At 30.6% G+C, this 15,481-nt stretch overlaps 1 protein-coding gene across 2 annotated transcripts; it reads right to left on the minus strand.

Annotated features, from left to right (window-relative positions):
• Positions 1 to 4,947: 4,947 nt before the first annotated feature.
• LOC141707452 (uncharacterized) lies at positions 4,948 to 10,569 on the minus strand. Of its 2 annotated transcripts, none has more exons than XM_074510624.1 (4): positions 10,465 to 10,569; positions 8,470 to 8,742; positions 5,331 to 6,455; positions 4,948 to 5,247 (listed from the first exon to the last, which is right to left on the minus strand). In XM_074510624.1, exons 2-3 carry the CDS (start codon positions 8,701 to 8,703, stop codon positions 5,367 to 5,369), a joined length of 1,323 nt encoding a protein of 440 aa, XP_074366725.1. In that variant the 5' UTR covers positions 8,704 to 8,742; positions 10,465 to 10,569; the 3' UTR covers positions 4,948 to 5,247; positions 5,331 to 5,366. The 2 variants fall into 2 exon arrangements, with proteins under 2 accessions (XP_074366725.1, XP_074366726.1); XM_074510625.1 differs by lacking the exon at positions 10,465 to 10,569 and adding an exon at positions 10,074 to 10,277.
• Between the last annotated feature and the right edge of the window lie 4,912 nt (positions 10,570 to 15,481).

Consider the following 15,481-nt stretch of genomic DNA (forward strand, 5'->3'; position numbering starts at 1 on the left):
TAAAAAAGAAATTATACTTTTTTTTCAATTTTTAGAAACAAAATATATAACATGCACATTCATCTTAAAAATATGACCCGAAAATTTCAGTATAGTATTTAGTCAAGCACGTCGCACACAACTATTAAGTTTTGAATATATATATATATATATATATATATATATATATATTTGTGTATGTTCATTTTCATTCCACAAGATTAACAAACACACAAACATTAACCAATACTGTAACAACAAACAAATCACGTCAAAAAATGTAAAAATAGTTCAAGAATAAATTCACCATTTTATATTCAAGTCATTTGTAAGAAATCTTTTATATTTATTATTATATTTATAAGACATCTATTAGAACACCGGTGAATTTACTCTTACATCCACTCCTTTTTTATTTTATATTATTAAAAGTAAGTAAAATCTGTTAAAATGTAAAAAATATGGATTGAAAAAAGAATATTTTCTTATAATTGATTATAGTATATAATATTAGTTAAGAGTGACAAATAACTCTTAAAATTGAGAAGAGGGAAGAGAATTTTAGTAAATTTAAAAACCCTCAAAAAATTTTGGGAGAATTTTAGTAAATTTAAAAACCCTCAAAAATCTTTTGGAGCAAAAAAAGTTACCTTTTTCTTTAAATTTCAAGTTAAGAGTCATGATAAGGAGACGTGTGAAGATTTCTAAGGGGTCGTTTGGTTCGTTGGGTGGTATCGGGTTGGAATCAGGAATCGGGTTAAGCTGGTATGGGTTTGGAACTTGATACTTGATATCACCTGTTTGGTTCAAAATATGATAAGAATATATCTCTTTGATAAATTAATTGGAATCAACAATCAAAAGACATTTAATTATTATTTTTTGTTAATTCATTATTTTATTATTAAAATCTAAAATTATACACGATCACTTGACAATCATAATTAGTAAGGCTAAAAATAAAATTTTTTTGAAAAATACCTAAGGCTAAAGATATTTTTACAAATATACTATAATTTTTTTAAAAAATTGCAAAAATACTTTTTTATTTTAAAAAAATGCTATTTTCCAAATTTTTTACGAAAATACTGTTTAATGCAACTTGATTCAATTAGATGCAATTTTCGACGAATTTATGTCACTCCATGTAACCTCAAATGCAACAAAAAAAAACTTGATTCAACTAATTGTATGTCTGCTTGATTTTGGTTGATTCTATATTTTTGCCAAAAAAATTAGAGGATAGTAAAATTGCAAAAATAAATAAATAAAAAAAGCTAGTATTTTTGATAATTTTTCTTATTAAAATATGAGTTTATAAATATTTTTACGTAGTATTTAAGAAAATTAAATATACATTCACATTTTTTATTCATCAATATTAAAACTAGATCTAAAAAAAGAATTATACTTTAGTTAAAAAGAAAGACTAGAGAAAATAATAAAAATGATACCCAAGAGTTTGATTTAGCTCATACCCACCTATTCACATGGGTTTCTAAACTCAATACCTCATGGGTTTCAGGAATGGGTTTTAAAACAAAAAAATTTTAACCAAACACCTGGTATGGGTTTTCTCCATTCCAACCTCATACCTCATACCCAGATTTATTGAACCAAACACCCCCTAAAACCTTTTGAGCACAGCACAAACTAGATTCTAAAATTCTTAAATTAAATTTTAAGAAATCTTGTATAAAATAGAGTTCCAACAACATACTAGTGATTCCTTAAAAAGTTAGTATCCTTTATTCTTGCCTTATTTACAAGGAACCACTAGTGATTCCTTATCTGGCTTTTAATAATAAAAAAATCATTTCTCTCTCCTGCATTTCAGATTCATAATTAGAGTTTAAATATAATAATAATATATTACTAAAATACACTTATAAGGAATTTTGATGGAGTTGAATTATAATAAAATATCCTAAAAGATGAGAATCCATTTTTATAATAATATTTTTGAGAAACATGCAAGGACTTTATTGGAGTTCTAACACTTGTATGATTCTTAAAAATAATATAAATAATTAGGATTCTAGTTATGATTCTTAAAAATAATATAAATAAGTAGGATTCTAGTTATTTATTTGAGACATTTTAGGGTAGAACAACTCCAACAACAATCCCTATCTTCGTTTTCTAATATAATAATAATAATTAATTCAAATTCTATTCAATTTTTTAAAAAAAAAAAGAGAGAAAAGGAGAGTGAGAAAACGAGAGTGAAAAGGGAGGGAAGTGAATAATTAATTAATAAAAATAAAATAAGAAATGGTTATTGAAAGGAATATGTCATAGCCTGTTTGTTTATTCGAGTATTTAACTCAACTCAAATAAGAATGTAACAAGTAAATAATGGTTCTATCGTTAAAGAGATCTCTCACAGTAACATCTGTCAAAGGATTAAGAAATATTGTTCATCTACAGATTTGAGGAATTAATTCACTGGAAGAAGTTTAAGAAATTGATCAAGCCTCAGTGATATAAATCAAGATTGTGGATTTAATCAAGTGTCAGAGATCTTGTAAGGCTATCAGATAATTACAGGGATTTAATCTGAAGAAAATCAAGTTATTAAAGTCAAGACATGAAGAAATTCACAGAAGTTAGTCACTCATGAACCAGACAGTACATCGAGTGTCAACATTGAAGTGGTGGAATTGATTCATAATTTTCAGAAGATTTTCATAAGAATGGTTACAGTTCAAGAGTAGTATTAATTCTCTATTAATTAATTAAGTCATATAATTTAATTAAGAAAATAAATTATATCTGCAAAGATTAATTTATTGATTAATTGAATTAATTGATTAATTAATTTCGAATTAATATTATTAATTTTCAGAAGTGTAATTGAATTAAAATCAGTTTTTATTCAATAAGTCAATTAAACTTGAACTGGTATGACAATCTGGCCAGGTCATTTCTAATTGTCTCACCGAAAGTTCTAGCAGGGAGGAGAATTGTCTTTCCAGTTCAGTTTGATTGTCTTGCTAGTTCAATCTTTTGTCTCACCGAAAGTCATGGTGGTTCAGTGGATTGTCTTGCCAAGCCTTGGATTGTCTCTCCAATACAATTGCTACTGCCCTTGGTTATTTTAAAAGACAGAGAACCTACAACATTCATTACTACTCAACCAACTCAAGAACACAGAGAAGCAGCAGTCGCAAACAAAGTTTAACTCTCAATTGCATTTCAGTTCATTTATTTCTAGTCATTAAAGTTAAATATAAACCACTAGAAATCATTCTCTTGTTCTTGTGTAACTATCTAGTGGATCAAAATCCCTAGAACTTAATCTCAAATTGCTTCTAACATTTGATATTTTTATTGTAAAAATAGAAAAAATTCATATCGAATTTATTCTAGATTTGTGATAATTTATTTGAGATTAATTCCTTGTAAACGATACTGTTGTTGTAACACCTTTCAAGTTTAATAATAGTTTTATTTAACTTGAATTTTGTTTCACTTTTTTTATTCCGCATTTAATTCGATTAACAGTAAAATTTGTATTCAACCCCCCTTCTACAAACATATCGGGACCTAACAGTTATGCTTTCCTCATATTTAAGAAAGCAAAAGTGAATCTTAAACTTTTAGGTAATTATTACTAGAATTATGTTGAAGTGCCAATTTTAATTTCATCCTTAAAATTTTAGGTAAGGATCCATTATAAGTAAGTTACTAGAGTTACTCTAAGAGCAAGTCCAACGACCTCTTAACTTTTATTATAGAGATTTTGAACAAAATTTGTGTTCCAACGGTCTCTTAATGCTTACTTAAAAAGTTAAGAGGCTACTCTCACTACTTATTTTTAAGTATTTAGAGCAAGTCTAACAGACTAATTATATGACCTCTTAACTTTGATTATAAGGATTTTGAACAAAATTTGTGCTCCAACAGCCTATTAATGCTTCCTTAAAAAGTTAAGAACTTTCTCTCATTTCTTATTTTTAAGTACTTGCCGAACATCTTTTTGAGGATCTTCTAACTATTAATTTATAATATATTAGGGATCACTATCTTTTTCTCTCTCTTAAATGTTAAATTTTAATTGATGTGATATACTTTTGATAATAAAATATTAAATAAGGAACAAGTATAAGTAACCACAATCCAAAACACAAGTCCAAACATGAAACTACATGAAACCTGCATTTCCAACATGCATACAATGAAATAAACACCTTTGACATCAAGGCCTTGTGTATTCCATGGCATTAGGTATAGAATATGATGATAATCCTTTAAATTTTACATCCAATATTTGTCGCCGAGTAAAATTTATTTGAGATTAATCCAAAAACTGGAACCCTTTAAATTATCCGATCTCATGTTTATTTTGTTTGAATAGGGTTAATGATTACAATCATCTCTAATACATGGTTGGTTGGAGGAGATCTTATTTAGCCATATTTGTCGTCGAGTAAAACTTATTTGAGATTAATCCAAAGACTAGAATCCTTTAAATTATCCGATCTCATGTTTGTTTTGTTTGAGTAGGGTTAATGATTACAATCCTCTCTAATACATGGTTGGTGGGAGGAGGACTTATTTAATCCCCTCTAACAAATCATTTTTTTAAAGGATTATAATCCTCTCACTATATTCCCATGTAAAACAAATACTATAAGATAAGAAAATTTAAAGGATACTAAAGTAACATAACTATCCCTCAAAACAAATATGAGATAAAATTTTAAGGATTATAATCCATTCCTAAACTTAATCTTTCAAAACAGACAAACATTAAATACTTAATCTTTCAAAACAAACAAACATGAGATTGGATAATTTAATCCTTAGGATTAATATTGATGGGATTATTATCCCTAAATTATAATACCCCAAAAGAAACATGGTCCAAATGTTTAATAGATAAACATGTGGTAGAGATGACTAAAAACTTTTGAATCACTTGTCCAACTTGGTTCCAAAATTTTAATATATGAAGAATACACATGAAAAGATCTGAATATATAGTATAAAGACCAGATATTCAAGAACAAAATATAGTATAAAGACCTGATAGTCAAGAACCTTCTTTCACAAGGTTGATTAGTCTATATAATAAGCTAATAAGGTTCCTCACACTTCCAAGTAGAAACAACTATAGTACTCCGGTAAAAGAGTAGAGAATGATCAATAAAAGCATGTGTTTAATAAATGAGGGGAGGGATGACTTCAATTAATGCCACTGCAAAAAAGGAGAGTTCCACATCGGCAGCCGCACTTCTCAACCCTATGTATTTCATAATAAACCTACAGCCATCATCAATATTGGGGGTATAAGTTGTATAGCCTTTTCAGCTGGATGCAAAAGAAAGAGTAGAGAGAGAACAAACCTTGCATGAGTGTACACAAAATCATCAGTGACGCAATTATCTAGATGTCACATCTTTACGACTCCGTCTACAGCAGCTGCTTCTATTTTTGCGCTTCCTCCTTATATCTAGCGTATACGCATCATTCACATCATCAATATCAATATCAACTTCTTTTGGTAATGACCTGGTCTGAGAACTCATAAATCTAGGGATAAAGACGTTAAAGTAATAATTAGTAATGTCTTCCTTGCACTTAAATGGGAAGGATTTCAGAGCATTTTGTACGAAATTAGACTTTCGGTTTGCTATCAAGTCAAAGCATTCTTGTTCCTTCACCGTCCATGACTTGGAAACTTCTTCCCCCATCTCGTCAAACTTCCAAATATGAAATAATGGGCCTAGATCAGATTGCAAAATCCGTCTTTTCTCAAGAATATGGTGCCTGACACAGTTGGTCGATCCTGGGGAGGCACAAGAGCAGGAGCTTGGCCTCCCTTTACCAACTGCTCTTGAAATAGCTTTCACATTTTGCCTTCCGATTGGCCAAACTTTTGTCCTCAACCACCTTGCGTTATCAAAACCACCAATTACAAGTACCTCGCCGGATGGTCCATTCCATTCAGGAACGTCAGCCTGAAAGTGACACCCGACTGGAACAGCCATCCTCTCGAACTGATCACAGAGGAAATTGACTGATCTGTTTGATAGTGAAAGCGAACCATCATTTCTGGATTCCCCCAAATTTGAGGAATTTGAACTGTCTTCCATATGCAATGATTCTGGTTTCCGGGAATTGATTTCGGCAGTAACAGGGTTTGAACCATGGACAGCTCCAGTTATGTCGACTATAAGAGAAGTCATGTTTGGTTGATACCAGTTTTTGATATCATCTATTATAGGACTTACATAAGGTAGCCGCTCATAATTATATTCTGATGTCAATAAACTACCTGAACTCGGTGAATTCATGAGGATTCTATTGTGCAAGTTTTCAATTGAATCAGTCATGTCATGCACAGAAGAAGCAGAAGAGGCTCGCAGTAACTGTCTACTTCGAAATTTTGCTCCGCTTTGTTTATCACATAACTTTTGAACCTCGCGTTTGAGATTATCTCTTAAAAACTGCTGTAGTTTTCGCTTTCTCTGAGGAAGATATTTACGAGGAAGTTTAATTTCGACAAGAAAGAACATAAAAGAAATGCACACATGCAGAAATTTCAAAAAAAAGGCCCACGATGCACATATCTATAATTTATTCTAAAACCTATGCTAAGCATGCACTAAAGCAGTAAGACCTGCGTCAGTCAAGCAGTCATTTTGCAATATATAAAAAAACTTTAACACTTATGGTATTGCTACCTTACATGCTATATTAAAATAACTGAAATATAAGCTAATTGATCTGATTGAATCCTCGTCTGACTAAAAATGTTTCTGATAACATAGAAAACATTTGAGTGACCCTGATTTGATCATTATCCTAAGCCACTGTACATTAATCATCCATTATCAATTAAACTATCTAAACACCTTCCATTAAATTTTGTACACAAACTAGTAGAAGTGAAACTATAAACCATTAATTTATCCATTACGGAAAAATTGAGAACACTGTGAGAGACTGAGGAGCTACAGCCTGCAGAGGTAAGAGAGTGAGGAGAATTGGGATAAACCCTATTTAGTCTTGGAAAAAAACTGAAGGTCATACTAGTTACTGAAATGGCAATATTGGTTTACTTATTTGTCTTCGGAAACCTAAACCTAACTTAAATTTTGATACCAAAAAAGTAAAATAGTTATTAAATTTTATCAAGTGTTATCAAGTGCCTAGTCCTATTTTCAAACAAGTACGGGCTGCGCTCCTAAAGTTAAAAAATGCTAGATGACCAATTCTACCAAAATGTTGAGAGGTGTTAGTACAATCCACTTAATAGATCTTATACTTGTAACACTCCCATTCACTGGCATGACTGGACCAGCTTAACAAATACAATAATCACAATCCTCATAAGGGGCACAGTTACCTTCTGAGAAGCACAATCTTACAAAGAAGCAACAAACAATCAAATGTGTTTCCAAATGTGAGAAAATTGGGGATAGGAGAGTTTGAAGTCAAGATCTAGGCTCCAAGAGCATGTTAGGTAATCAACAGTTTTAAACCTTTAAAGTTCTAGTAGAATTCACCAGGTGGAATTTATACTTCTAGCACAATATACCTCAATGATGAAATAAATTTGTGCTAAGATTCTACGTGGCTTCTGCTCGAGTACTTTTATACGAATTTGGGCCATGTTAGGGTGACTCGAGTTCAAAAGAGCCAGTATTCTTAACAATTCTCAATCTCGTAATAGAGGAATTTGTTTGTCTCGCAACTCATTTCAAAGAATAATCACAGTTTTATTGATTGAAGTCAGAAATTAATAAAAAAAATTACATCCCCTTATATAAAAGACATAACGATTTTCACTTCAAGTGAGTTATTCAATGATTTGTGCTTAGAAATGATAAAGTTCGTCTGTGTGTTTGGAACCATATTTTAGGAAGATAAGGTGATGCAGGAGTAAGAATTAGAAAAAATGAAATACGGAAAAAACAATTAATTTTTTTTATTGGTGTATTAATGACAGAATATCCAGAAACCCGCATGGCAACATTCACTACCTTAAAATTTTCTTAACCACGGAGTATTTGTTTAGATTGCATCCAATAAAGAACGATCTCTTCCCCATTAATAAACTCTTCTACGAGTTTAATAATATTACCAAACAAAAAATTATATTTGAAACAACTTGAAGAGGTAACAATAAGAGGGCTTGTAATAACATTGAGTATCTATTCTCTTTATGAAGACCGCATATTGATAAAATTAAGCAAGAGTACGACCAGGAGAGTGGGATGAGCATGTAAAATATATGATCGCTACGCACAGAGAAATGTTCCACTCAGGTCTTAACTTGACAGATATGTACATTTGAACTCAAAATAAACTTCGGATTATTTCTAAAAGACAAATGGAACTAACGCACACGTGCTTTCGAAATTAGAGATAAATCTATTCCTCTCACTTTCATTCCAGCTATTAGTTAAATTAACTGAGAACAATAACACAAACAAAAGAAGTAAGATAAGAGCAGATTGTACACTTCAACGAGCTTACCTGTGGAAAATCTGGATTAGTCCGAGACATTACTTCTCGCACCCGAAGAGTCTGGTCCCACAGAGGTCTAATGGAATCGATGGTAAATCCTGGTTTTCCATAATCCAGAGCCAGAGCTTTTACCTTTCTTAGCATTTCTTTTTCCGTATATTTTCCAAAAACATATTTTTCCTTGACAACCTCATCAACCCCAGTAAAAGAAGCTTTACCCATTCTCTCATCTTTCTTGCCCATTTTTAACAAACTTAACACAAATACCTCAAAGTATCAAACCTGAAAGATACAACATGCAATGTCAATTAAACTTTGCACCACCATGGGAGTACACAAAACATAACAAAATAAATATATTGCAATATTTCTAGCTACATATGCAAAATTGAATATCAATCAAATCTTTCACTGCCAGTCTGCCACACAAATAGACATAACAAAAAACCCACAAACCTCATAAATGTCACAAATTTTTTTAAGCAAAGACTGATAATTCAGCACAAAAAAAGTCATACGACTCGAAACAACAAAATTTCACCAATTATTAAAAATCATTACATCGTATGTACACCGATTAATATATATACATATAGTTAGGACGAGAAATACATTTCACCAAGTTGAAAAACTCTTTCAAACCCCAAATCTATATTCTATACTTATACAAAAGATTACAGTCCTTAGATTATAATCCAAAAATTTTAAAAACCATTACTATTAACCCTTGAAATATAGTCTTTTATAGAGTCTAATCCCATGTTTATTTTTTTTGTAGGAGATATTTTGTATTTAATCCCCTAATTGATGAAGGTTTTATAAATTCCTTCTAACAAGTCAAATTTAATCCATCCTCATCCCAAAGAATAATCTCAATTAAATTTTTACAAAACAAGCAAAAAGATTAAACAAAAATTAGGGGAATATAGTCAAATCCTAAACTAAATATGCAAGTACACCTCGAGGTATTTATAGATCAAACCAAATCAAACCTATCTAACATATCCCGCCCTAAGAGTTAAATGTGTGCACAATTTACTTCAAATAAGGGGATGATAAAATCTTAATAATAGTCACTAAATAGGTCTAATACTATTACCATCTCCGCATCCATGGTATGATACTATTAACACTCCACATCCATCACACCATAGGATCAATAAGAATACCCCACTAAGAAACATAATCTCATCAATGAGAAACAAACAATGTAAATTGTCCACGGACTCCACACAATTTGTAATATCAAGTATTGTTACAATATAGTAATAGGATCAACAACAATACCCCATTATCGAATATGTGCCCAAGAGCATAAAATAAAAGATAAGATGTCAAATTTTGATTGGCTACTATTTATTAATAATGGACCAATGTATGCACAAAAAATTCCACCAATAAAAAGAAGGCACTTCACAAAAATAGCATGAAAGTAAGTGATTATTGTGCATACATGGACATACATTAGACAAATCCTATCTCCCAACACCTCGAGATTTTAAAAAGAAATGTTATCGGAGTCAAATATAGCCCCAAAAGAGGGATCTACTCAAAACCCAAAAAAGGTTTTCCGGTTAAAATATAATATAAGATCCAGGCAAGTCCGCTCCTACCACTTTAAGGCTTTAGAACAATCGGTAACTTAACAAGTATCATCAGCCCTCTTCTCTGCAAGAGTAGCACAATTAGATCACCATCAAGAGGCACAAAATGGGAACAAGTTTACTAGCTCAAGAGTTCAACTAAATCTGAGCTCTGATATCATATTAAATATCAGACAACACCAAAATATTAATACAAGCCAGATCTCTTACTTTTAAGACCAACTCTTTTAATACCCATCAAACATAAACATAACTATTTTGGGCAACTCTTGTATTATAAAAAAAACAAGTATAGAGATGAAGTACAGAGACAGAAATGTAAACTTGAAATGAGTTATTTTAATAAAAGATAAATTTGTAGTACATAAAAGGGATAACACAGGGGGGCGATAATACTTACAGGAAAAGCGGAAGAGATGGGTTGTGAACGGAGATACAAATTTCCATTCATAATCTACCGAGTGTGTCTATACGGAGAAAGTATACACTATTCTCTATATGTGTATCTATTTATTCTATTTTATGTTCCTTTTTTAGCTGGTTTAATTTAATTGTTTGATATTATTATTTTTAATAAAAATAAACATATTCCACTTTTTTCAAAATTTAACTTTTATAATTATTTGTGTAATACCCTGACTTTTCATAAAATAGTTATACTTAAATATTCAGCTAAAACTCCAAATTATATTCATAATAAGAATAAATTTCTAGCTATCTATAAAATTCTAAATTACGAGACAGAAATAAAATCATTTTGAAAATAAAGCAAATCATGGGAGACGCAGCTCCAAAATAAACTTAATCACTAAAACATTATTTCAAAGTAAGACCAAATCAAATCCACCTTTAAGATGTCTCAAAAATTAAGCACCTGAAAATTTGTAAGTAATGAGCCAAGATCCCAGTAAGAAAACAATTTTACACTAATGGATCAAGTATCATAATTTTATAAAACCAAAATCATTATTCAAAATTCATATGACACAAGACATAAAATTCCATAGTTCACTAAGGCCACAAATACCTGGTGACATAGTATCAAAAGTTCATAATTTCTGTCAATAATGTGCCCCTTACTAAGGTATCGTGTGTGCTCCCGAAAACATCATAAATAGCACTCCCTACTAAGATATGAAAGGCTAGTTCCAGAATTATACGCAATTACTAACTGGTTCATAAGTCAGAGCTCACTGGGAATTCTTATTTTTAAAACGTGGTACTTGATCCATAAATTTTAAAACAAAAGTAGTGCAAATTATTTAAAAGATTTCAAAATAATATAAAGTGTGAAGAGTTAACTTACCTTAATAGCAATATCTCCCAAATTTTGTTGCCAAAATGAACCTAGACATACACACATACATACTTAATAAAATAATCATAATGTTAACTTGTGTATGCCACTAAGCTAACAAAACTTTAACTTTATAAAATTTAACCCACAATAACAATTAAATGTCACTACGAGTAACAAAATAAATTCATATTGACATATAAATACGACCATTCTCATATAATAGTTCAAAATAGTATACCGACCAATAAAAAAACTCAAAAAACTTAAATATATTATAAATAATAATAATAAATCAAGTCTATGTAAACTATTTAAATTCAGAATAAAATAGATATACGTTTAATATTTACTATCTATATAATCCTTAAAATAAAATAACAAAGATAAATAAAATAGGTAACATATGCTTAGGATTATGCAAGTGGGCAAAATATCAATATTAGTGTATAAAATTTTCATAACCTTACGTGTAAAAATATCATTATACAAAATAAGTATAACCAATTTAATAAATGAGCATATATTTAATTGGTGCACTAATCTAAATGCATATGTAAATCAAACATATATTTAACATATAACACATGAATTATTATGCATGCACAAAACATAATTATAAATATAAATTCATGCATTAAATATTTACTAAAAAATGGTGATTGTTAACTAAAACATTTAATAATCAACATCAAACTAAATTGATTAAATTAAGTAAACTATAGTGTTATACACATAACCATGAAACTAAATAATAAAATAAACTAATAACAAGTGAATTAGAGTCGTCATACATAAGTTCACAAAAATGTAATTTAATTATATATGGGTAGCAGTCCATAAAGGGCTCTCTTATATAGAGGTCTGTAGAGAACCCTTATTAAAATAATATAAATACATAATTTATTTTATTTTTCATCATATATAGTTACAAAATTTAATTACTAAATTAAAAAATGAAGTTGCACACTTTTTTTATTTAAAAAATCATTTAAATTTGATGAAATAGTTTAAAGTGATTCTGTAGTAGAATCACAGTAAACTCACACGTATCCAAACTCATTTCACAGTAGAATCAAATTTAAAATTATTTTTTTTCAAATAAAACGTTTTATTATATTTAAATATAATTATTATTCTACATTAGCAACAAATTTGATGAAATTCTAGCATGGAATCAAAGTTCTCTATATAAGAGAGCCCTCTCTTGAACAAAAGGCCTATATATATATAGGGGAATGATCAAATATAAACTAAAATTAAAATGGAAACTAGGAACCAATTTAAGCCATTAGATCTACATAATCTAATGGTCCCCTAAATCACCCCACCCAACAAATCTACACCCTACCACACCCAATTTCAGCTTTTTCCCTCCGTTTTTAATTTGATTTTTCCCGTCAAACCGTAAGTTTTTTTAAAATCTGATTTCACTGTATTTTTCTACATCTCTCAATGATCGATTTGCATACCATATGTGTTATATTTCGAATTAATTTTAAAAAAAATATTTGGTTTATAGTTTCTATTCTAAATTGGTTTCTATTGGAGTAGCCCCCTATATATGCAGTAAACATGTAAAACACATAAGTAAAAACCTGGAAAATAGAACGTACTGAACAGAGAAGATATTATACAGATAAATGATATGCTAATAGCGTATTTATACACAAGTTGGTTCAACTAATACTCCGATTCAATGGGTCAGTGGGTACGTGATCACAAATTTAAACAAATATTATCTTTTTGTTAACATGTAGTGTTTGACTGAGTTTTTCAAATACACATAACACGTACTAATAAATATACACAACATAACTACACCTATTTTTAAATTCTAGTCATAAAATAAATATATATTAAATTTAAATTATGCACATATAAATTAAAACAGTTTTTTAACCTTACTTAAATATTTTGGATAACAAGAAATGTTTATTTTTAATATAAAAATACATGTCTTTATATTTAATAACAAATCTATTGTTATTCCCAGTGGACTAACAATGAGATTTACAGAAGGGGGGTTGAATGTAAATCTCAAAACTTTTTTAAGTTTTGAGCAGTTTCTAAGGCTAAGTGTTTGAGTGATCAAATGTGTGTGAATTGCTTGAAGCTGATGCAGACAGATATATATTCAAACACAAATGTAATGAACACAAAGAACTTAAAAAAAACTTTTCTGGTGGATTTGTTGTTCCACCAGAGATGTGTTATTTCAGAAAATCTGTGATTAAATCACAGCTGCTTCCTAGTACAAACTAAATGATTTTCTCTTTTGATATTTCTAAACAGCTCAAGGAAAATTCATATCTAATTACTAGCTGCTACTTGGTTTATATATCTCACCAAGTTTACAAGTGAAGACAAACTGTAAAATACAATTGAAAAGATTCTTCACATGTTTCTTCTTCATTTCTCTATCCAATGCAATCTAGAGTAATCTGTAAATCTTTGAATACTTCCTTGTTTGCATCATTTTCTTGATTCCTCCTAGAGGCTTCCACATTCCAGTATGTCTCTGTCAATCCATGTACCTCTGTCAGCTTGTGAATTGTCACTATCAACTGCTAATGAACTAAGCATCCGTTGAAGCTTTCATCCATTGATGCCTTATCCGTTGAGGCTTTATCCGTTGAAGCTTTATCCGTTGATGCATTATCAGTTGAAGTCTTTATCCGTTGAAGCACTTATCCGTTGATGGATATTATCCGTTGAAGCATTTATCCGTTGATGGATATTATCCGTTGAATCATTGTTTCTTATCCGTTGAAGGTCTTCAATATCCGTTGACACTTCTTCACTTATACAAAATTACAAGGCATGAAATATTTACAATTAGCCCTCCTATTTGTACATCCATTAGTAGTCAACATGACTGATTATTTCCTAACAACATCTAAGAATTACAGCTTGATACCAGAGAGTGAAATGTGCTACAATACTAAACTTATTGCTAAGTAAAGCTACTCCTTCAACGGATAGCCAAGATGGTCTTATCCGTTGAGGCTACAAACACTAGATTTCTACTTAAGTGTTTTACTTAACTTATCATCAAACTAATACACATATTCCTAACAATCTCCCCCTATTTATGTCTACTAGAACTGTAGGCATAAATTTGGGTTTAGCTTGATGATAACAAAACTCTTAACAAATATATAAACTGTAACAAAGTAGAAATTCAAAAGTGCTACAAAAATGTATCAACTGAGATGAAATTGAAGAATTACATTGTTTCCAAGGGTGCTCCTTTAGCCTGAGCAAATTACTTTCTTTTCCTTTGATCCCTGGTTTTCTTTCCTAGCCTCCTCTCATTCTCCTCTATTTAAAGTTGAAGTTATCTGTAGAATTCAGCTTCATCTTCTTCTTTGATATCTAACTTAGATTGCATATCCTTGAGAGTTTCATTACTGGCAATCTTTAGCTGATCTTCAATTTTGAAAAATCTTCTGACTCCTTTGTTGTCTCTGAACTCCATCAACCAATGAGGTGATTTGTGAATTGTAATTCCTCTTTCTTGAATGAGTAAAGTTCTAGGCAAGGCATTTGGCTCCCTCCAAGTTTTCCTTATGTTGGCAATCTTGTTGAGAATCTCAGTCTTGGCAGTCCTGGTAAAGCCAGAATCCTTCTGTATGGCTGAGTAGACTCTAATCAAGGTAGAGTAGCCTTCATTCAGAATTCTGTGAAGAGGCCATGTTCTTTCCCCAGCTCCTTTGTATTTGAACACTAGTCTCTCAGGTAGCTGTCTATAGGCAGCTATTGCCCTTACATCCTCCAGCTCATCCAGATAGAGTTCAATGTTTGAAAATTCTTTTATGTCACAGATGTGAACATAATCATCTTTAGAGGTTTGAGGTTTAGGCTTAGGCTTCTGTGTGAATTTGATTGAGGCTTTAGAGGGTGTTGATTTGATTCTTCTTTTCTGCTTCTTTGATGGTGGAGAAGAGGTTAGGAAGGTGGGCAATTTGATGGTGTCCCAATCAATTGGTTCCTCATTGGGAATGATTGTTTCACCATAAATATTCATGAAGGGGTCAGGTACAATTTGTTCAGGAATAGAGGGTAGTGGTTTGGATATTGATTGGGTTTCTTCAGTCTTATCTACCTTCTTTCTCTT

The sequence above is a fragment of the Apium graveolens genome, chromosome 2, assembly GCF_009905375.1.
Source record: "Apium graveolens cultivar Ventura chromosome 2, ASM990537v1, whole genome shotgun sequence".
NCBI classification, from domain to species: Eukaryota; Viridiplantae; Streptophyta; class Magnoliopsida; order Apiales; family Apiaceae; genus Apium; species Apium graveolens.

What these genes read in the sequence shown, in the direction of transcription:
- LOC141707452 (XM_074510624.1), bottom strand. Translation starts at nt 8,703, where the DNA reads ATGGGCAAGAAAGATGAGAGAATGGGTAAAGCTTCTTTTACTGGGGTT. An exon ending in CTAATCCAGATTTTCCACAG is followed by an intron (nt 6,456 to 8,469) that starts GTAAGCTCGTTG and finishes TATCTTCCTCAG; the next exon opens with AGAAAGCGAAAACTACAGCA.